Below are 23,173 nucleotides of genomic sequence, written 5' to 3'. Positions count from 1 at the left end.
GGTGGTTGACAGTATCAGCACAGCAAACATCCTGGGACAATGGCCGCTCCTTCCACAGGCCCAGGGCGCCCTCCGCTCCCCACGCCCTCCCTCTGACAAGCAACTCATTAACCTCGGACCTGCCCCTTCCCAATAGTTCCCGTTTATAGAGCAGCCTGCGCGGTGAGAGGGGACATACTCCATTGCCAAGTTTGCTTGAATTTTCTACTGGGAAAATGATTTTTACTGCGGGCTTATAGCAAAATGTAATTCTAGCGACATTAATGAAAATATCTGCAATACGAATAAATATAATATTCTGGCAAAACTATCGATTAAAAGCAAAAGTTGATGAAATTTTTTTCTTGCGGGGTCACCTCAAAGTTTTGAATGCATGGCTAAAAAAATTCTTTAGCAGTCTCCTCTTATTTAAATCTTTTGTTTGTGAAAGATTGTGTGTAAATGGAATTTAGAAAAATCAGTTTTAAATAACAGCTACTCAAAAGAGGACAACGACTGAGCCTTTCTTTATTAAAAAAAAAAAAGTACTCCTGTTTAATTTTTCTTAAAATCTGGTCTTCTACCTACAGCAGAGTTGAAAGTTAGGGACGTCTCTGATGACACAACCTAGTAACACCTCCTGGCTTTTTAATGAATGTGTGCTACCTGAGTGTGCAGTTCTCATGGGAACTCTCTTTCTCACCAGAGAACAGGGCCTGCGTAGAGAAACCCTTGCACTGTGGTTTATGGAACAATGAAAGGTCCCAGGCTGATCCGTAACCCGCCAGGCAGCAGCTACATATTTCAGCCAATGGGTCTTGATGAAAAGTTGTGAAGGGATTCCCGGCTGCCAAGTGTCTGTCCAGAATTCTGACAGTGAGGTTTGCCACTATAGAAACACAAGCTCCCTATTTTTTCCCCCTCACGGAGCAAAACAAAAACATCATACCTTGGTTTCCAACTTCATTTACCCAATTACCATTGCTCATGTTTACACAATTAAATCTGTTTGGCTTCCAGAGAGAGAGTTACATGTGACTGCAGGAAACAAAAAGAGAATTCCTCTGCGTGCTCAGCTCAGCCAAGGAAGGGAAGCATCCAGGAGCGAGAGGCACTCCAACTAGCCCTTAAATAACCTGAGCATCCGGGTTCCAGGGAGCGAAGTAGAGGCACTCCAACTAGCCCTTAAATAACCTGAGCATCTGGGCCAGCCCCTGAAATACCATGTGAGACATGGATGTGCTTGATGGAAGCCCACTTACTACAGGCTCCAATCTGTGGACGTGTCGCTGAAGATGCCAGTGTTTGTATTGTGCTATTACTGCAAATCACTAGCCTGTAGCCATTTGCTATGATTTGGGACTCGGGGTGGGTAAGAGCTAGATAGGAACAGAAAGCTAAGGACATAGCCACGGCACGTTTCCCGGGACCCTGCCTCCCTCAAAGGATGGCTCCATGGGCCATATGTTTAATGCAGCATTACAATTCAGCACCACTTCCTCAGTGGGGCTGTAAATGACATCGCCTTGCAGGACCATCACTCCCTTTACGAAGATTCCGTCTTTAGGGGAGTATGAGGTATACGGTAATACAGACTGCTGGATGAATGATGGCTCCTTTTCTCTGCTCTTTTCACTGCAGTTGTCTTTGTCTCTTCTGTGAAACATGCCTCTGAGCCTGCCCTACTCCTACTCAAAGCCTTTAAGAGATCCCTTTCATAACAAGAGAGTGCCTTCCTAACAAAGCTCAACTCCTCTGCTGATACCCCTACTTGTGCACGTATGGCCTTTAACAATAGCAAACCATACACATATCCCCCTCCCTCTATGCCCAGTGAATTATGTGTTTCTGGGGCTTGAACAGAGCCTGCCTAGGGCAGGCCCTTAAGGTGGGAGGAAATCCTCAGTGGATCCCACCCAGTGCATTGCTTTCATGGCAAAGCAAAGACTCGGTGTTGCAACACGTATAGACCGGATGCAGCAACTCTTCTCTCCTAACAAAAGCCCCTGGTTACCTAACGCATGCACTCAGCTGAACTGTGAATCGTCAAAGCAAACCATACACATATCCCCCTCCCTCTATGCCCAGCGAATTATGTGTTTCTGGGGCTTGAACAGAGCCTGCCCAGGGCAGGTCCTTAAGGTGGGAGGGACTCCTCAGTGGATCCCACCCAGTGCATTGCTTTCATGGCAAAGCAAAGACTCGGTGTTGCAACAGGCATAGACCGGATGCAGCAACTCTTCTCTCCTAACCAAAGCCCTTGGTTACCTAACACATGTACTAAGCTGAACTGTGAATTGTCAGCAGTGTAACCTAAACTTCCAAACCCGAGAACAACTTCAGGTGTCTTAATGCAACTTAAAATGATTTCAGATAGTTAAAAATACTTTTTATTTAAATTAAAATAATTTGTATCTACAAGGAAGAAATAATGCTATTCCGATATTTTTCTTCTCTAATTTGGTATCTTTGTTCTTAACAATGAGCTGTTGCACTTAAGGAAAGTGAGCTTAATTCTGGATAGACACAGTCAGTAGTGGATATCTGTTATTCTTGTACGTGTAGTAACCTTCCTCAGGAGAACTGCCTTTCCTCCACTCTATGTGGTTCTGGTGTGAATGTCAAGCAATGAATCCCACAGGGGCAGTCATGTGAGCCAAGCCAGGCCAACCATACACCGGCACCGTCATGGAAATTCTGATTGGCTCAGAGATTAACATGTGACTCAAGCATGCCAATGAGACCCTTCTCTGGAATTTTATATAGTTGCTTGGAGAGAAAAGCTTGTTTTCTTTTAGGGTTTATTTAGCTAGGATGAAAGCTGGTGCTATCTGTGACCATGTTGCTCCCAACCTCTCTACCATGACCTCCAGTCACATTAAAGACACCTGTCAGCAGTTAAGAGAGATTAAAACACACTAAAATTCTTTATCCTGAGACCAGTTCCTCCAGGCATTTCCTAGCTACACTGGCCAAAAATTCCCTTTTCTTGCTTAAACTATATGTGGGTGTATGTGTGTGTGTGTGTGTGTGTATTTTGTCACTTGCTTTAGAAGGAATACTGATTTAATAGTACTATTAAATATCCACCCAGTCCCCAAATAAGCTTTCACATATATGGCCACAAGCTCTCTGGGGCAGGATCTTGGAGCATCTGGAAGGATGATGAATAGAGGCAAATACTGTAACAAGGCCAGGGGCCCCCTTCTTGGGGAACCAGCCCTTGGCCTCCAGGATGACGTCCTCCTTGCAATGCATCAAAGACCCTGGCCTTGGTGAAGACGCTGCAGCACCTGGCATTTTCCTTTACTACAGGCAGAATGTAACTACATGTTTTACGCCTGTGCTCTCCACTATAATGTCAGCTCCCAGGGGGTAGGGACCATGCCTGCTCTTGCTTGTTGCTCACTCCCTTGTTATCTGGCATGGATCCTGGAACTTAGTAGGTATTTAACAAATATGTGTGGAGCTATATTGCTATGTTTTATTTTGAAATTAATGATAAAAAGATCAATCAACTGCCTCCTATATTCCACTGACATCCAAATTGCAATCCCTGGATCAGCAGCTCCGCATCACCTGGGCACTTGTTAGAAATGCAGGTTTCCAGGCCCTGGTCCAGACCTGCTAATCAGAATCTATGTCTTAACAAGATCCTCAGGGATTTGTATGAACTTTAAAGTTTGAGATGTATTCTTTTATATTCCAATTCTGAAATAAAACAATATATCCATGCTACACATTTAGATTGGGACATTTTCTTTTAAATAATAATAAACAGATAATAAATATAATGATGCTAACTATGTTAACAGGCACTATGCTAATAGCTCTTTTCGGAATATGTGTTTTAATCTTTGCAACAACCCTTTAGGGGAGGAAAATAAAAGTGAGGCTTAAAGAGTTTAAAAAGCTCACTGGAGCCAGGATAGCGATGTAAGTTTTGGTGCCCAGGCTGGTCCTGAGGTGGCATTTTCTTGGAGCTGCGTATCCAGGATCCTGTCCTGTGGACACTGTTCATCTTCAGCTGTCATGCTGAAAATTCGGGCCAGATGGGCTGGGGTGAGGCCATCGTCTCTTGGCTGAAAGGTAAGGTCACCTGGTTGGGGGTGAAGGCTCCTGAATAATGTGCAGGATCCCAAACTAAGGTCACTAACTGCCCATCTTATTTAGAAACCTCTAGGCCTCAGTTTTCCTGTCTTTCAGGTGACTGTTTGGGACTAGATGATTGAGAAACCCTACCTCTAGGCCTCAGTTTTCCTGTCTTTCAGGTGACTGGGACTAGATGATTGAGAAACCCCTTTTTAGTCTTACAATTTTATCACTAACAATCACGGTGTTTCATAGCTTACAGGTTCAACATGTAGGCTTAGGAATTAAGCTCATGTTCAAATTCTGTCTCTGCCACTAACTAGCTGTGTATGCTTGGGCAACTTACTTAACATGTCTCTATTTCTCTCTCTTTGTATTTCCATATTCAAAGAGTAAATTCTTATTTCATTGAGTGTAAGTGGCACATTTTAACATTTCTGAAACTGGGTGCATTTACATTTGATGGCGTCTAACAATTTAGTTGGCAGCATTGTTTTGTTCTTAGGAGTATATAAATTAATGGTACATCTTATAATTGATGGCCTTTTAGAGCCAAAGAAATATGGTAATAAAATACTACTTATAGAGTTGTGAGAATTAACTGAGATATGCATGTAACTACTAAATACATACTAAATTCTCAATAAAGGACAGTTGTCATCATCATCATCAGCAGCAGAAGCAGCATCTATTTTTTTTTTTCTGATAGAAGAGACACTGGTCTTATATTTATTGGTTTATGGCATCTTTTTAAACACCTTCTTTTTTCCTCCGGGACCCTCCTTGGTGACAATGTTGGAAACATGTTCCTCCTTGCCCTCCTCACTTTTTATAACATAGATGAGGTATTAGTCTACAAAATAATCTGGGCTTGGAAACTCTGAGTGATGCGTCCCTAAAACAAGAAGGAAGGGAAACATTTAGTTTCCTGTATAAGACATGAAGCATGAGGTGGTACTTGGTGGGAGGGGATTTGCCCTTGGGTAGGTGGCTCTGCACTATGTGTTCAAGGATTGCAAGCTTAGTTGTCTCTTCTTCTCCTTCAACTGGCCTTGGACCTGTAGGAAGTTTGGCTGAAGACAGGGAATGATACTGAACCTCAGCACTACAGAATCTGCTTGGTAGTCCTTTGGGTGAATTTGTCCTAAGTTAGAGGGTTTCTGTCAATTGGGGAGAAAAAAGTCTGCAGTTCTTTGGGAATCTCAGGAAATCTCAACTGCCCTGAGGAAGACTTCACGATGGAAAGATTTGGGCAGTGATCTGGTCTCAGAAAGGACTTTCTGCCTTTGGATAGTCTTCCTGGATTAAAAGTTGTAGGTATTTTTGAAGGTATCCATTCATTGATAACTATCCAAGTGCCCACCACATCAACTGGAAGGTGGGAGTGAGAAAAGAGATGAAAAAGCATGGTGTTTGAATTTAGAAAAATCTGGCTCAAATCCTGCTTGAGAAATTCTCTTATCCTCTCCAAATCTCAGCTCCCTCTCCTGTAAAAGGGGTAAAGATGGAGTCAGATTATACATATGAAGTCCTTAGCCCAGAGGTGGGTTGGCTGGCTGTATATCTATCTATCTATCTATCTATCTATCTATCTATCTATCTATCTATCTATCATCTTCTATCTATCATCTATTTATCTATCCTCTATCTACCTATCATCTATATATCTATCTACATCTGCTTATCTATCTACCTATCTTTTAATCTAATTTTGCAAATCTTTGGTATAGTTGAAGAAAAAGTTTTTTATTTTAAGTTTCAATAGAATTTTTATGATGCTCATAAAATTATACAATTATTTAATTAAGAATTGAGGCAAAACAGCAATAGTAGTATATCCATAGAGCTTGCTGGGTTCATAACATGTGATGACTTAAGTGGAAATATATTTAAAATAATAAATTTATGTGCAGGAGTCACAACTTTTCTTTCATAGAGTAGCAGCCTTTTACTTTTTTGAGATACTGTAATTAAACTGAATATTTAATTTTTAATAATGCCACCAGACAGAAAGCACAAGTCCACCAAAATGCCATCTGCCAAATCCTATAGCCTCTCTAAGCACAGCCTGAGCAAAGGGCTCCTAGCTGTCCACACTCCACCCAATTAGGGCATGTAACTCTAGCTGTGCCCTGCTACCTCCATACAGTTGGTTTTGAATACCCACCCATGTATTTGTGCTTAGATCTCTCTGAGGGAATTGAAAAAGGAGAGAGAGGGTAAGAAAAAAGATGAAAAGATCCGGAAAGAAGTCATTATGATTATGACTGAGGTTTGTTTTGCTTAGAAGCCGCAGACATACCAGGCTTCAAACCCATCTCGGCTTTGACCTTAACTTTTAGGCCCAGTTTTACTCAAGTCCTCCTTCCTAGTCCTTTCTCTCCATCAAAGCCAGTGTGATTGTCCTGGAGTGCCAATCACCAAGCCACCCTCTTGCTTAAAGAGCCTTTAATGGCTCTATCACCTTTGGATGTGAGATGTGTGGAATTTTTCCTTTGAAAAATCTATATGCCTTCAAAAGTTGGCATAGAGTCCAGGTTAAAAACTTTGGACCATGAGATATAATCTGAACTCTATTATTAGGGCATATCAAGGCTTTTGAGATCTTGCCTCCTGTCTACATTGCCATCATCAGCACCCTTTACTGCCATCATTTCATTTCATTGCAACCACATTGAATTACAGAGTAGTTAAGACTGTGGCCTCTGCCTGGACTCAGATTCTGTCTCTACCCTTATTCTACTAGAAGTGTGTTATTTGACCTCTCTGTATCTCGGTTTGCTCTTCTCTAAAATGGGAATAATAGTAGTATTCACCTCATAAGGGTTTTTGAAGATTAAATGAGTTTAACACATATAAAGTACTTAATAGTCATACCTGGTACATAACACACACTGAATAAGCATTCGCTATTTTTATTAGCTATATGGTTTTATGTATTTGCACATATTACTCTCTCTGTCTAGGTTGCCTCTCCACTTCCCAAACCCAGCTTGGGAATAATAGTAGTATTCACCTCATAAGGGTTTTTGAAGATTAAATGAGTTTAACACATATAAAGCACTTAATAGTCATACCTGGTACATAACACACACTGAATAAGCATTCGCTATTTTTATTAGCTATATGGTTTTATGTATTTGCACATATTACTCTCTCTGTCTAGGATGCCTCTCCACTTCCCAATCCCAGCTCCCTTTCACTGATTCTTTTTTTTTTAAAAATATTTTATTGATTTTTCACAGAGAGGAAGGGAGAGGGATAGAGAGTTAGAAACATTGATGAGATAGAAACATCGATCAGCTGCCTCCTGCACACCCCCAACTGGGGATGTGACCGCAACCAAGGTACATGCCCTGGACCGGAATCGAACCTGGGACCTTTCAGTCCGCAGGCCGATGCTCTATCCACTGAGCCAAACCGGTTAGGGCCCTTTCACTGATTCTAATTCATCTTTCAAGATGCAGTTCAATCCTTCCAACCTTGTGAAGATTTCCAAGGCGTCTGACAGTGACCTCTTATGCATAACACATTGGTGCAGCTGCATACTTAATTTGTAAGTGACACTAGGCACCCATTTGCACACAGTCTTCATAAGATTATCAGCTGTTCCCTATTGTTTACATAGTCCCTGGGTTGCACTACCACACCTGGCACATGGTGGGCCCCACTAAAAACTTGTTGAATGAATGACAGAGTGAATGAGTGAATGAATACCTTCCCTTCTCGGGAGAGAAAGGCACATGTGTCTTGAACATAGGTTCATGAGTCTTCAAACACTTATTGCCAGTCTGGTGCTTGGCATGTGCTCAAAAATGCTTTCTGAGTTGATCTGAAATATGTTCATCTTTGATTAAATGAAATAGGTTTAACTTCAATGAAACAATAATAATCTTTTGAGAATCCTTTAGACCTTAAAAACAAAAGTTAATACTATATTTTCACTTATTAGAGCTTTCCTTACAAAATGCTTACAAGTTTTTGGACTAAACAAGAAGAACACATCCAAAATCAGAGAATTTTCTAAGAGCTTTCCTCTCACGAAGCTTCCGCCCTGTGCTTGCGCCCTGCCTCACCACACAATACACAAAACAGCACAAACACAACCTCTCTCCATCTTGGCTGATAGACATTCATCAAAGAACACGAACTTCTCAGTAGGGTAGGAAACAGAAAAAAGAAATGAAAAACAAAAGGGAAGATTCGTTTGGTTCAGTAACTATTTTTAAAAAGCACACGAGGCCAAATCCCTGGAATCCGGAAACCAAGGATGAAAAGTTCTGTACAAACCAGAATTCTGTTCCTCCAAAGCTTATGCCTTCATGGAAATTCTACTCTATAAAGGTTAGCATCTAATGGGCATGAGGGGTATTTAGACAGCACAAATTAACTCCTTAAGTATCATTGCAACTCCACACCAGTCTTTGGGAGTACATACATTAAGGAGCCGTTAAAAAAAAAAAAAGAAACTAAATATAACTCAACAATCCTGATAGTTTATAATGCATATACAATTGGTTCACCTGCGTCCTTTTGATTCTCTATTTGAAAGAGAGAGCACAACGAGGAGAAAAGAGAGAGAGAAACAAGAACACATATGCAGGATTAATGAGCAAGTGGACCAAAATGCCCCCCACTTATGTGTGATATATGACATTGGAAGAAAAGGTCGCCCTTGGGTTCCCACCGCCCCGAAGTGTGGGGGCCAGCAAAAAAAGGCTCCTTCACAGAGGTGAAAAATGCTGCACAAATAGAAAATTAGTAAAATTAAGTTTAATGTGAAATCAAGCTATGAAACATACATGAACTTTCCAAGTGACAATTAAGTCATATGTTCTAGCCAAAGCTTAGAGGACAAGGACAAGTCAAAATCTCCAGAGAGAACAAGGAAAAGCTTTCCAGCTCGAGAGAAAAGAGACAGGAGGCATGTAAGATCTCATTTTTACAGAGAATGGACCACCTCATGTGATCTTATACCCACAATAGTTTGACATGTTAAACATGGAAAAGAAGGCATGATTTTGCCCCAGCTGTCCTTTATCTGACACCTAACATATTGCTCCCGGCCTAGATGCTATCTTTTTATTGTGTACCAGTGACAAGCACTTTACAAATTGGGGTTACACACAAGCAAAGTAAAAATGCATTCAGGTCACAGACAGAGAATAACTGAAAAACTTACGGACAAATCTGAGTTTATCACAAACAAATGGCTTAATTGTCTAACCTGTTTTAGGCTGATAAAAAGTGACTGGACTTCTCACACTGGATTTCACAGACAGAATCAACAGACAAGCCAATGCTAAACAACTTGAAGCAAGGAGAGTGAGTTGATTGGATCTGTATTTTCTTGAAATAATGAAAACAGAAAGAGTGAAGACAGCATGGCGAGGAGTGGTAGGTACTCACGAATGGTTAAATCCATCACTTGGGAGGCCAAGCAGAAGACAGGATGCTCATACATTTCTCTCTTTTTCCCTATAAAAGAGGATTTGGGCATGCAAGAGGCTTAGGTCAGAGGTAAAGAGGTTAAAGGTCATAGGTTAGAGGAAAACGTTACATTAGCTCAAAGGAAAATAGCCACAGAGTATTTTGGGATAAACACAGGATAAAGGAAAAAGGAGTTTCAAAATCGGAGATCTACTGGATTAACCATTCAGCATGCCGTGAGTCACGAGAGAGATTGTGACTATGATTTTACACGTCTCTTTAGAATTGTTTGCAAGAATACAATGACCAAAAACATCATGAGTAAAGGGAAACAGAATTTCATTGATTTAAGGCTCCAAGATACTAAGGATTTCAGACTTTAGTATCTAAGGCTCTTGAGGTATTTCTTCATAAACATAGTCTCCAGCAATATTACTACAACTGCTTTCCAAAATTCTCTGGAAACTAAGCTGTCAGTGCTCACAGAGGGGCTCAAATGTAAAAATGGACAGTTTCTTTTCTGAGTGTAGGATTGGAACCTTGTAAAAGAAAGTTGTCTGGTAGTAATATCTTTACAGCTGCAATGTCTCAGCCTATGGTGGACTATGTTCATGAAAGAAAACCTGATACATGCAGCCAGAGGATGTTGGGTTGTCTGAATTAACAATCCCAGCATGCTTTGAAATTGGCATCACAGCCACTTTTGCAGAGATAATGTCAAAAAGTGGCTGAGCCAATCGCGAACAAGGAAGGAGAGAAGCAAAGAGAGCAGGTAGTGTGGAATGAGGTACTTCTCTGAAAAGAGAGTTGGAAAAAAAAGATTGGTTTCTTCAAAGAATCCCCAGACCTAAAAGTCACGGTGCAAAAGATAATTAACACACCCAAGAAGAATTGAGGCACAAAAGGAAATTACAGACCAGCTGATCTACTTTGGAAATGAATGCATTTTTACTTACAGATCTTAAAGTTTGTTTTTGGATATATTTATCTGAAAGAAGAGAGCAGATCTTACCAAGACTAGTAATAGCTAGACCAAGACCTAGGAGGCAGCAGCCATGGCAACCGAACGTTTCTTGATTCCATCCCATCTCTGGCCTCACCTAGAATTATTAGGTGCCCGGTTGGCATGACCAAATACAACCAATCATTGTGTCCTGGGAAGGTAAATGCTGGAACAATTATTTTCTAATATAGCTCTTTTACCAATCTTCTTGTTCCTCTATTTTTGTCACTCATTACCAAGTCAAGAGTTGATAAACATCCTTTTAGTGCCCAATTCTTAAGTGTTTCTCCCTGGATGCATAACAATGAATTCATTACCACTGGTACACAATTTGCATTGTCAGACAGACAAAATTGAGAGAGGGAGACATGTAATGTACAGAACACTGTGAATTTGACATGATCTTCGCCTAATTCTCTAGGGAAATAAGGACTTTGGCAGGATAACTGATGGGTTTTGGTAGTTGGTTAGGTCTTTTTATTTTTCCCCCAGTCATGTCCTGAAGGCAAACAATGGGTATTTGCTGGCATTTCACATGTGAGAGAACATCAGATTCCAGAATGCGAACACATTGAGTTTTGCACACAGAACTTCCACATTTATACACTTACACCACTGGTCAAGTTGGGTGTGGTTTTCAAATCACCCTATAGCAGCCAACAGGGTAACAATGAAAAGTGATTAATAAACTGCAAATGAATAGGTCCCAAAGAACCATATCTTTTCAAGTAGAGTTTACTCAAGGTGACTTTGGGGTAATTACTTGGTCATCAGTGACTGCTTCCCTAAGACTTGAGAGGGCAGCAGTGACGGCCATCCTAGGTCTAATGTAGCAATAACAAATGAGATCAAAAGCAAACTAGGAGCCATCAGAGAGGGCTGGACATTAATTTGCCGTCAAGTTTGAAATGCTACCAAAGACAGCTCTTCGTAAGTTCAAGGGACAAGAAAGAGTTCAGCAAAATCTTGATGTTGCTTTATTCAATTGTTGCTTTACTTGCAATGCCATCAACAGCGGACAACAAACTGCTTTGTTTTCCTCTATTTAAAGCAGAGAGTAATCCCGCAGAACTCCTTCACTGGAAGACATCAGCCACTTAGGGCTGACACAGACTCTCAGAGGGACCTCAGTTATCGGATAACATCCCATGTTTAATATTCTTCCCTACAAAGACTGATTTCTGAGCCTCTGATCTTCCATTCATTTATTTGGCCACATCCAAGGAAGAGTTCACATTTTCATATTTTGAGTGCTTTCAAATTTCAGCTTAACATACTCAGATGGACCCCTGTTTCCTGGTGCCCATCAGAAAAGAGAGAGACTTCCCCAGGGAGGCATACGAAGTTTTAAATTAAAACCTGGGGGCAGAAGGGAGTCTTACCTTCGATTTTGGCATACTCTGATAGCCGGGAATAGTTGACTAAAGCAGCCTGCTCTAGACATTTACGGATGACTGTTTTTACCTCCTCTTGTGGCACTGGGGTAACGATGTCTTTCATCAAAACCTTAAGGTAGGGAAGGAAAGGTTATTCAGATGGTTCAATTAGCTGCATTACTCATTTATATTTCTTAGAGAGTTCAAATGCACAGTTAGAATGGCAAAGCCTGTCCATGAACCAGGGGAGGTCCAGGAACATATCTTCAATAGATCCAACTACTTGTTGTCTGGAGAGAAAACACCTAGATTTTAGGCAGTTTCTTCATGCTTACTTTGATATTTGATGAATGGTAAACAATACCTCAAAAATTACAGTCTAGGTTATTCAACCACAATATTCCATTACAATTTTGTTCCTGTTTCTATATATGTGGAATCTGTCTTTGACTTTCATTCTTACCCTTTCCAGGAGTGAGAGAGTAGCTTTCAAAGCACCTTCAGGTCGACCAAATGGAAAGCAGTACCTAAAAAAGAGAAAATTCTTCAGGTTGCCCGATTTATTACACTTTAGCATGAAGTATACTGAAATTTGATTCCTATAGACATTCTGTGAGGAACAGAAAGTGCTTTCTATTTTGTCACGTTGTGTTATGTTAATCTGAATTCACACCATCTATGTGTGTATATAATGTATATATGTGTATGTGTGAATGATGACTGAAGAGAGACTCCGCAAACGCCTGCAGCAGACAAGAATATTTAGGGTGATGACAAGGCTCTGTGTAGATTTCTATTGTGAAGAGAACCATTTGTTAGCTCAAAGGAGACCTTAAATATTATTATAGAGACCAGCATTATAAAAATATTAGTTGAAAGAGGGTAAGATTAATCCCTAAGGGATTCATATGGAAAATGAAGGAAGGTCTTTTAAACAAATTCATGGTTCTGCAAATTGTCCTTCTTTGCCTGTGGTTTTTAATTATTAATGGATTTTCCATTATTGGCAATGCATCTTGCATGTAGTGAATGATCAATAAAGATTTATCCAGGGGGGTCTGTGTTAGATATCACTAGGAATTCCACTGACTGTTTTAAGCTGTCACCAGCCCTTTGGGACACTGTTCCTTATGGTACAAAGGGACCAGCATGGGCTACTTACACTCAGTCTGGCCTGGGGCAAGTCTTGAACCTCTCTCAGCCTCAGTTTACTTGTTGTTTAAATGGGGACCACAATAACTTCCTTACAAAATTGTTCTGAGAATAAACAAATAATGAGATGCTTATCCAGCCCCTGTATCTGGAAGGGCCTGATAACAAGGACGTATTTATTATGCCATTATAAATGGGCTTCTTATTTTTGAGATACTGGTTCGGGCTTCGGGTCCGGAACCACAAGTGCAGCATTAGAAATGACGGATTTGTCCCAAGGAGAAGTGGGCCACATGGCACCAGGCTCAAGGCAGCCGCTCCTGCTGGCTCCAGGGTGTGGAGAAGAGCCAACCTGCAAGGCCCATCAGCTTTCCTTCCCTGAGGAGCAGCTCGCCCTGTCCCTGAGGGGAAGGTGGCTTCCCCTGTGGGTACCACTGCCTTCCTTCCCTGATCATATGATGTGGTTCACAAGGCCTTTCAGTGCTTTATTTAGGAAACCTGAAGAAGCTTCCCATACAACTATTTAATGGATTAAACAAAAACTAGGTTGATGACTAGGGTCAACTTGTACAAGGACGGGCTGTTCCTTTGGTGGAAATAACATGACCTTAAGATTTCAAAGTCTCTGAGCTATTGTGGAGCCCAGTCTGATCGGTTTGCTTTTTCATTCGGTTATTTCTAAATATCCAATGTGTATCTGATGGACTTACCATTTCAGTAAATCAAGCCCCCCCTAGTCTCCCCCTCCTAAGGAGCCCCTCTACCCCAGATCCTTACCTAAAATGTGTAATCTGATTTTCCAACAGAACTCGGAGTCTCTCTTTGATTTCTTCAAAACGTTCCTTTTCTTCCACAGTCACAGTTCCGATCCCATCGGGCCTGAAGGAAGACATGGCATGAAGTGACAGGAACCTCGTGTGCTGACACCATCCAATCAAACCTCCAGCAGGAGGAAACTGTCTCTTTCAGAAGAACAATGGCAATGACAGATGTAGCCTTAGGAGAAGTCCTGCTTCTCAGAGCTGGTTACTAAAGGGGGTGCGGTGTTTTGGGTTATCATTTGCAAAATTGTCGCTCATTTATTGTGAAATGGTAAAATGTACAAACTAGTGGCTTGGAGGTTCAACTTTTAGGTCTGTGTGTCTCATAGTTTCTTAAAATTTTTAACTATTTGCCAACATTTTTTAAATTAGGAAAGTTTTGTAATACAATTCTCTTGAAAATTTGGAACAACTAGCATTAGCAAAAAAACAAACAAACAAACAAACAAAAAACCCCAAACAATTTGATTAGAAATTGGGCAGACAACTTGAATAGATGTTTTTCCAAAGAAGACATACAAATGACTAACAGGTAGGTGAGAAAATGCTCAACATCATTAATCGTCAGGGAAATGCAAATCAGATTCACAATGAAATATCTTGCACCTGTGAGAGTGGCTATTATCAAAAGGTCAAGTATAACAAGTGTTGGTGAGACGATGGAGAAGAAGGAATGCCTGTGTACTGTTGATGGGAATGTCATTTGGTGCAGCGACTGTGGAAAACAGTATAGAGCAGTGGTTCTCAACCTTCCTAATGCCACGACCCTTTAATACAGTTCCTCATGTTGTGGTGACCCCCAATTTCATTGTTACAAATTGAACATAATTAAAGCATAGTGATTAATCACAAAAACAATATGTAATTATATATGTCTTTTCTGATGGTCTTAGGCGACCCCTGTGAAAGGGTCGTTTGACCCGCAAAGGGGTCGTGACCCACAGGTTGAGAACCACTGGTATAGAGGAACCTCAAAAAATTTAAAATAGAACTACCAAATGATCCAGCAATCCCACTTCTGGGTATATCTGAAGGAAAGGAAATCTTGAAAATGCATCTGCACCCCCATATTCATAGTAGCATTATTGACAATAGCCAGGATGCGGAAATAATCCAATTGCCCACTGACAGATAAATGGATATATATTTCACATCTATTTTCATATATATTTCATATCCATATAACATATTAAACATATAAAACATATGTATATAAAACAAAGGATAAAGGAAATGTAAGCTATTATGTGTGATGAAATATTCAGCCATAAAAAAATAAGAAAATCCTGCCATTTACAACAATATGAATGGACCTTGAGGGCATGATGCTAAGTGAAATGTCAGTCAGATAAAAACAAATATTGTATGTTCTCACATATGGAATCTAAAGAAGTCTAACTCATAGAAATAGAGAGTAGAATGGTAGTTGCTGGGGCCTGAGGGGTGGGGAAAATGAGGAGGTGTTGACCAAAGGGTAACACCCTATGTTTTTCCAAAGAAGACATACAAATGACTAACAGGTAGGTGAGAAAATGCTCAACATCATTAATCGTCAGGGAAATGCAAATCAGATTCACAATGAAATATCATCTTGCACCTGTGAGAGTGGCTATTATCAAAAGGTCAGCTAAAGCAGAGGCGAGAGGGCACAGGATGGGCTGAATGACCCCCCCCCCCCCCCCAGTGCACAAATTTTTGTGCACCGGGCCTCTAGTCTATAATACTAAAAGCATAATATGCAAATTGATCGAATGGCTGAACAGTGGAAAGACCATCCGGACGACCTTCCAGTCGACCTTCCGGGCAAAGCAGGGGCTGCAAGGGCCTACTCTTGCACAAATTTTGTGCATCGGGCCTCTAGTACTTATTATATACTTCAAAGTTGATAAGAGAATAGATACTAAATGTTCTCATCACACACAAAACAATGGTAATTATGTAAGGAAATGTAGGTGTTAACTAACCTTACTGTGATAATCATTTTACAATATATCTGTGTATCAAATCATAACATCGTACACCTTAAACCTACATATATTTGTCAATATCTTAATAAAGCTAAAAAAAACAACCAAACAAGCCACATACGATGTTTTTCAATCTTAGCAAACTATTGCTCATTTTAATACAACAGACCTTAGCACAAATAAGTGAATTTCAGTTTAATCACGGTATTCCCGTGTTTCTAAATTGGCATTAGGTCCACACACATTTTCCCTGTTTGCTTTGGACCATTTAAGTTGAAAATACAAGGGACGCTGCATATCTATAGCTCAAATTTATCTGTGCCAAATTAGACGAAGGGTAATCTGACCCATTCAAAGACTTCAGCTTCCCAAATTGGTAGTGACTTGTTTTGACTACTGCCTGAGTCAGTTTGCAGGCTGGTGCGTCACCATGAAACTTCTATTGGAACATTCCTCAGTTTGCAAATGCAAGTCATCTTGAGACCAAACAAATGGTCTTATTTATAGGCCTTCTCAAGGATCCAGCATAAGTTGGGAAAATCCTGTACACTAGACCAGTCTGACTACACAAAGACTTGGCAAATTATAGCAATGTACCTCCTGTTAGGGGTTGATCGGTCAGTTTTCTTCTTTGAAAATACTGAAAATGTCCCACTGGGAAAAAATGAGAACACCCCCCTCCCCCCCCCCATACACACACAAAACACTGCTAAATGGTAAAATCCTGTTATGATCCACTTTTTCATAAAAGTTCCCTTGAACTTAAGGGAAGAAAAAAGGCAAAATGGTAAATATTGGGTAGGCTGTGGTAACCTATGAATGTGCCCTTATTTTCAAAATTTCTGGAGAAATCTCAAAAAGTTTATTAAAAATCTGTAGTTAAATCTTGAATTCATTGGCCCCCATAAAATACATGTGACATTTTCTGTGGTAAAGTCTCATGTTTAATCTACAACTTCTTTTAGCTGTGGCTTTTGGAATTTGTTTACACAAAATTTGACTTACTAACACACCGAACACACGTTTATACAATTGGCATGTGTGTGCATATACTTGATTTGGAAAAAATAAGCCATTTTAAGATTTTTGTTTCTTAGCAGGGAATTAACCCAGAGAAAAATGCTATTAAATATAATTTACAAGTCACAGAGGGGTTTGGCATGGAACTATTTAACACTAGAGGGCCGGTGCACAAATTCGTGCACTGGTGGGGTCTAGCCAACCTGCCCCAATGGGGGCCATTGGTGGCGGGCTGGCTGGAGTGAGGGGTCGTGGGTAGGGCCAGCCGGGGTGAGGGGCCGCAGGTGTTCCTGTCATTACATTGTTCTGTCAATTTGCATGTTACCCTTTTATTATACAGAATGGGCAGCCCAGAGATGCCTGCTGCCATTATTAGGAGATAAACTTCTCGGAATAAAATCATTCATTCCTTAACTAACAAGTCTTCTATGGCTAACTTAGGCAATTAGGAGGGAACTTTTAGGTTTGCATCTGAGATGATAAAAACTAAACATTTTGTGTGTGCCTGGCCTTCTCAGTTAATTCTCACTATGAAGGGTATTATTACAATGTAAAATTTGATTATGATTTTCCCTTTTGTTCTGATGACTCACATTTGTAATGATTAAAGGTGTCAGCTAGCACCTCCCACTTCCCTGACAATCTCTCCTTTCTGAACTGTTATCTCACTATTCAGAAAAAGTAAACAACTAAAATTTATTGTTGTAATCTATTCTTAAATTTGCTTCTTAATTGCCTATGTTTGTATGAATACTTTTATTTTAAAATAAATGAAACTAACTCAACATCTGTAAGGCATATAGTGCAGACACACACACACACACCCTAAAACCAAAAACCCAGGTGATAAAAAAAATCAGGATTTTGACAATGAATGCAAATTTGTTTGCAATTGCCAGAACTGCTCTGAAATGGTAGTGGTAACAGGATGTTATTTTATAAAAGGAAGAGACACGAGGGAATGATAGAATTTGTTAAAGATCACAGGTTGTAACCATGTCAGTTAAAGAGCAAAAATATCCTTTTTTTAAACATAATTATTTTTGAACATTCTATCAAACATCAACTTATTTTTCATGGACCCTTAGATTGCCTATGTTAATTGTACAGGTTTAGAAAGATTTCTACAGAGCTATTAATTGAAAAGTCCTGTTCAATATTTTGGGGAGCACTTCTCACAGAAGCAATGAAACCCCTTCCCTAGGGCAGTGCCTCAGAATGACCTGGACGGCTTTGCCCTGACCGCATGGCTGGGCCCCACCCAAGAGTTTCTGGTTCCGTAAATGTGGGGTGGGGTCTGAGAATGCATTTCTAACAAGTTCTCTGGCCACGCTGGTTTGGAACCCACACTGAGAACCTCTGCCCTAGAGCAGGGAAATATTTTTTTGCTGGCTCTTCCTGTAGCTGAAAGGATATTTCTGATCCAGAGTTCCCAATTTCCCTCGGATTGGAGTGAATTAAATACGAGATGAAGATTTAAAAAACACACACAAATAAATATAGCATTTAAATATCTAAAAAGTAAATAAAAATCAAAATAAAATCAGAGGTGTCCTCCAAGTGCCTGGTGCCTTGGGGACGCTAGCAATCCCTTCCAAAAGTGCCGTTTGCACTATTTCCAAGGCCATTCCAAGCCGTGCTGACCGAGAAGTAAACAGAAGAACTTATCAGTCTCGGAAGCCACGCTGATGTTGTTGTTTTCTGGAAACATTTGGGGGTGAGTCTACAATTGCCATAAAACTGGTTTCTTTCTCAATACTTTTAACACTTAGGGTGTCACAAAGAATGGGAGAGGAGAGATGGAGCTGGGTCTTAAACTCTTAGCGAGTAAATCCCAGCTAAGATGTGTCTACTCAGAGCACATGTCCAGGCCTGAATACCCCAAGTCCTCTCACGTCCTGGCTGGTGCGTTTTTTGCCTCTTATTTTTGTAGCTTACCGTCCACTACTATTTCCTAAAAGCACCTGAATTTCCTCTGGAGGAATGACCTTGGCAGCACTGTGAGGACCTTGGGGAAGGTACACTGAGCTGCCTATTTGCCAGCTGTTGATGCTGAAGACCTTCCCATGGGCCAGTTCCTCCCTCTCATGGTCACTGTCCACTGTCCCGTGACCTAAACTCAGCCCATGGACAGAAGAGAAGACACAGGTGGATTTGCTGGTCCAGCAGCTGTGCCCTCACCAGACGATCCCGAACGGTCAGTAGCTCTAAGCTCTGGCCGTACTTTCTGGAACAGTGAGAGCTCTGGTCCCGTCCGCAGGCTCTGCTTCATCTGTCTGCAGCAGGGACTAGACCTCATCATGGCTCAAGCCCCCCAGGTTATTCTAACGGCAGTTACGGCTTGAGAACCAGAGCTGTGGTCTGTTTCCCACTTTTCTGCCACTGCCCCATCCCAGTTCCCCTCCCACTCCCTGCGGCTCCCAGCATCATCTCCCAGGCTCCCAATTTAGTGGAAGCGCTGGTACCTTTGAACCTAGGTGTTCACACACACACACACACACACACACACACACACACACACACGCCAAGGAAAGGTGGCTCCTGGTCTCTGGTTCCACCTAACTGCACGCTGCCTCACAACTCACTCCTTGTGTATCATGATCCTGCAAATGCGAGACAGTATGCAGGTCAAGTGCCGGCATTTCTGGAGCTGGTGGCAGGCGGGGCCCTTTCCTTGCCACCTGCAGGCCATCACTGTGGCCAGAAGTGGGTCTCCCCGGCCACTGGAGACTATATTGCATCTGACACGGCCGGCATCTCCGGAACCCACCTTTCAAGTTTTCGGCAAACCATTTTCTCACTGTCCTTCGCAAAGCTGACATTTTCAGCAGCATGAGAGGAAAGATGTCACGTCGGCTGCTCTTCAAGTCCTTGTCACCGTGGTTAGCACCAGTTCTGTCATCTTCACTCTCCTCACAGGCTCCCATCCTGAGCCATGTCACAAATAATAATATATCTGGAGTTGTTTTTCTTCCCCTTGTCAGATGTAAACTACCCCAACCCAGCTGCCCGTCCTTTAAGTTACTAGCTACGCAGCTTGTTCTCCTTTCCCCTAATGCTCCTGAGCTAGAGCTTGTTAATTAACGTCTATTGTAGGATTAATCCAATGTGACCGGGCACTAGGCTTCTAACGTGAACCATCTTATTTTGATCTTTGGAATTAAGTATGAGCGACCTAGTGGGAGAAAAGAAGCTGCAGCGAGTCTTATGAAAGTGAACTTATCTCTTTGGGTCGGTAAGCAGTCCCTACACACCCAGGTGAGCAGATTCCCGGCGTTTAATGATCCTACTGGCGGTCTCCACATTATTCTGAAAGCTGGGACACAAAACCCTGCTCTGGAAGGTCAGATACCTTTTCAAGGCAGCCAGGTTACTACATTCATGCCAAGCTTACGCTGGCTGGTGTGTTCAGATATTGCATCAGAATCCAGGTGTCAAAAAAAGGTCTGGATTCAACAAAAGAGGAGAGAATGTCTGGCCCACCTCTCCACACACAGCCAGCTTTCAGCTCCAATAACCACCAACAAGGGGTAAAACTCCAGCTGAAGTGGGAATAGACTTTCTCTCCAAATGCAAATGTCCACATATGCTGGTGCAGGCGCTGTAAACATGATATATTCTCTCTCTCCAAATGGATGCATGCCTGAAGACTGCATTACGGATCCACGAAAATGTCCTCAAACAAGATGATAACAATTCTATTTGCTACGAAATTGTTCCAGCCCAGAAACCCCAGAGTGGCAAGGGCCAGAGTGGGACAGAATCTCTCGCTGATGTGCCTGGCAGCGCTCCTTGAATGCAACACTCAGGCCGAACACGCTCTCTTAACTCTTCCTTTTATTTTAATTGACTTCTAGAAATTCTTTATCCTTGCAACTTTTAGAATGACCTTTGAATTTACTCCTAGACTAGAATCTTTTACTTTGTGGCTAACAACTACAAATTCAAGACAGCACCAAAGCATTGTCATTTCACAAGGAGACCTCCCTGCCCGCTCATCGGGATGGTTTGCGTAATCTCTAGGTTAATGATGAGTGGTAATTAGGACTCTCACTCCCATGGTCACTGCTTCATTAGGAAGCCCAGCCTTAGCCTTTCCTTCTCCTCTCACTCCAGCCCAGGCCCTTTTTAATTATGCCCGGACGCCCCGGGGCCAAGACATGCTGCTAAAACAAATACATCAAAGTGTTTATATCACAAAGGGTAAGATACAAAGCAACAAGGAGCAGTTTCTACAACATTACAAATGTGCATTGTCGCTCCTTGAGGTGGGCAGTTTGAAAAAGATGCCTGGAGATGGCGGAAAATATACCAGCGAGGTCTTTTCTGACTTGTTGACTGTTTTTCTAAACATGCATGATAGCCCTGCAATGTCAGAAGGTGTCTATTGTATGGCCGGGAGTGATCAAGAAGTTTTTCCTACTGAACAATCTCAGAGAGCATGGATGCTATTGACACAAAGGCATCCATCAGAGTGGCCCAGCGTAGGCCCAGATATGGAATGAAACAAGAACCCAACAGATGATAGAAAAATGATATATAACGCATGCATTGCAGGAGAGCTTATATTTCTTTCCCCAGAGAAGGACCAATTTCCAAACCTGATACTATATAGATTTTTCTCTTTGGGGATTAAGGGAAGAGATTTCTTTATTTCATTCCAGATAAACACAGCTAATTAGACTTTAGATTCCACCTGAATCACCCAAAGTGTAGACTTTTAAGTGGTCAGACACACTATTGGAATTTTAGAAGGGAAATGCATAGTACTTGAACATTTGCCAGAAAGATTGCACCGATGGGACAGATAATTCAGTACATTTTATAAGATTTTTGTGTCTGAGTTGGATACTCTGCTGTTCTCCTGAGGCAAATTTCCCCAGGAAGAGAGTCACATAAAAAGCCACAATGCAAGCTCTAAAGAGAATTTCTCCCTGCGATGCAGACTTTCTTTGAAATGTGTTTGGACTTTTCCCCCCTCTCTGTTACAAGTACTTCCTATTAGGTGAGGCTGGTTCTTTAGAATTTAGAGCGCATGACTCAGCCATAAGCAGGGCCCACACCTGCTCAGAGCCTGAAGGCCAATCGGCCGGGAGCTCCTGACCACAAGTGCAATAATGTTCAGTGTGTAACATGGGCCACAAATATGAGGGTCACTGCCACCCCCCTTCCCCACGCACACCTGCCTGCTACTAAAGAGCCGTATTCAGAAATCAGTAAAACAGAGCTATCCCTGCTACAGTCTTCTCTCTCTCTTTGGGGAGGGGAGAGTCAAAAAGCCCCAGACATAATGTCATAATAGGTGTTTGTGTATGTGACAGAGGGAGAGGGAGAGAGGGAGGAAGGTGAGATTGGAGTAAAAGGAAAAATAAAAATATGCAAAAAGCACTCATTTACTCCCAGGTAGGAATCCACGAAAAAGAAATAAAAGAATCCATTGTGTGACGTGGACGGGGAGCGAGGACTAACACTGGAGGCAAGAACACAGTCAATAAGGCCATCACTGTATCCAGGGGAGAGTCAATCAACCTGAACTCTGGTAGTGGCATGAAGAGGTGGAGAAGTGGATGGACTTGAGAGAGACTTAAGGGCGTTGACAGGGCAGAATAACTGAATCCCTGTCATGTGCTGAGATGTGATGTGGAGGAAGGATGGCTCCTGAGGTTTTGTCTTGGGCAACTGGGTAGATGGAACCATTTTCTGACTTAGGGACCCTGGTCGAGTAACAGGGGAAAAGTGAGTTCCATCTGGTTGCCCAGTCACTCAGATCTAACCCACAGGGATCCCATGGTTCTTGCACACAAGCAGCCCCCTGGCTTCTCAGACCTCAACTGAAGAATATTTGGACACATTTTTGGAGATTTTTAGGACTCCTGCCCTCTTACATCTGCTTGCAGACTCATTAATCTATGCAGCTTACTTTGGATTGGGGCGGTTGGCATTATGGATTTGTTAATTGCTGATACAATGTACTTTCTCCGCAGGCCATATGTGAAGAGCAGCACTGGCATTCAAGAAATGTTAAATAATAATGTAAATGAGAAAATTTCCCCATCCCAATATTAAAGGGATCCAAGGAACATTGACGCAAGTTGCCATCATCGGAGCCATTTGATTGCCTTGTCACCGTGGGACAGTGACCAAAGTGATGCTAATCTAAATGTCATCTGGAAAGAATACTGAAAATATTATGGTGAAAATTAAGTACTGCAACCTTAGGAGCTGATTTAAAAATTAGAAGATACAGTGATTTACATCTGTCGATTTCATGATCGCCAACTGCAACCAGTTGAACATATATTTTCCTTTTCCCTCTCAGAGAAAATAGGTTCG

At 41.6% G+C, this 23,173-nt stretch overlaps 1 protein-coding gene across 10 annotated transcripts in view; it reads right to left on the bottom strand.

Moving 5' to 3' along the window:
- Window positions 1–23,173, bottom strand: part of LOC102245814 (calcium-dependent secretion activator 1) — a 247,162-nt gene that overhangs the window by 105,379 nt on the left and 118,610 nt on the right. For 5 of the 10 annotated variants that reach the window (XM_014533224.1, XM_014533220.1, XM_014533218.1 and 2 more), the window contains 5 exons: window positions 13,810–13,911; window positions 12,344–12,407; window positions 11,887–12,010; window positions 9,481–9,549; window positions 8,595–8,612 (listed from right to left, as the gene is read on the bottom strand). In XM_014533224.1, the coding sequence (XP_014388710.1) occupies window positions 8,595–8,612; window positions 9,481–9,549; window positions 11,887–12,010; window positions 12,344–12,407; window positions 13,810–13,911 (377 nt within the window). The remainder of the gene's footprint in view (window positions 1–8,594; window positions 8,613–9,480; window positions 9,550–11,886; window positions 12,011–12,343; window positions 12,408–13,809; window positions 13,912–23,173) is intronic. The other 5 variants (XM_014533222.1, XM_014533228.1, XM_014533223.1 and 2 more) reach the window with 3 other exon arrangements.

Source organism: Myotis brandtii, unplaced genomic scaffold, assembly GCF_000412655.1.
Source record: "Myotis brandtii unplaced genomic scaffold, ASM41265v1 scaffold954, whole genome shotgun sequence".
Taxonomy (NCBI): domain Eukaryota; kingdom Metazoa; phylum Chordata; class Mammalia; order Chiroptera; family Vespertilionidae; genus Myotis; species Myotis brandtii.
Note: the sequence above shows the minus strand (reverse complement) of the source record. Positions and strands in the feature narration are given on the sequence as shown.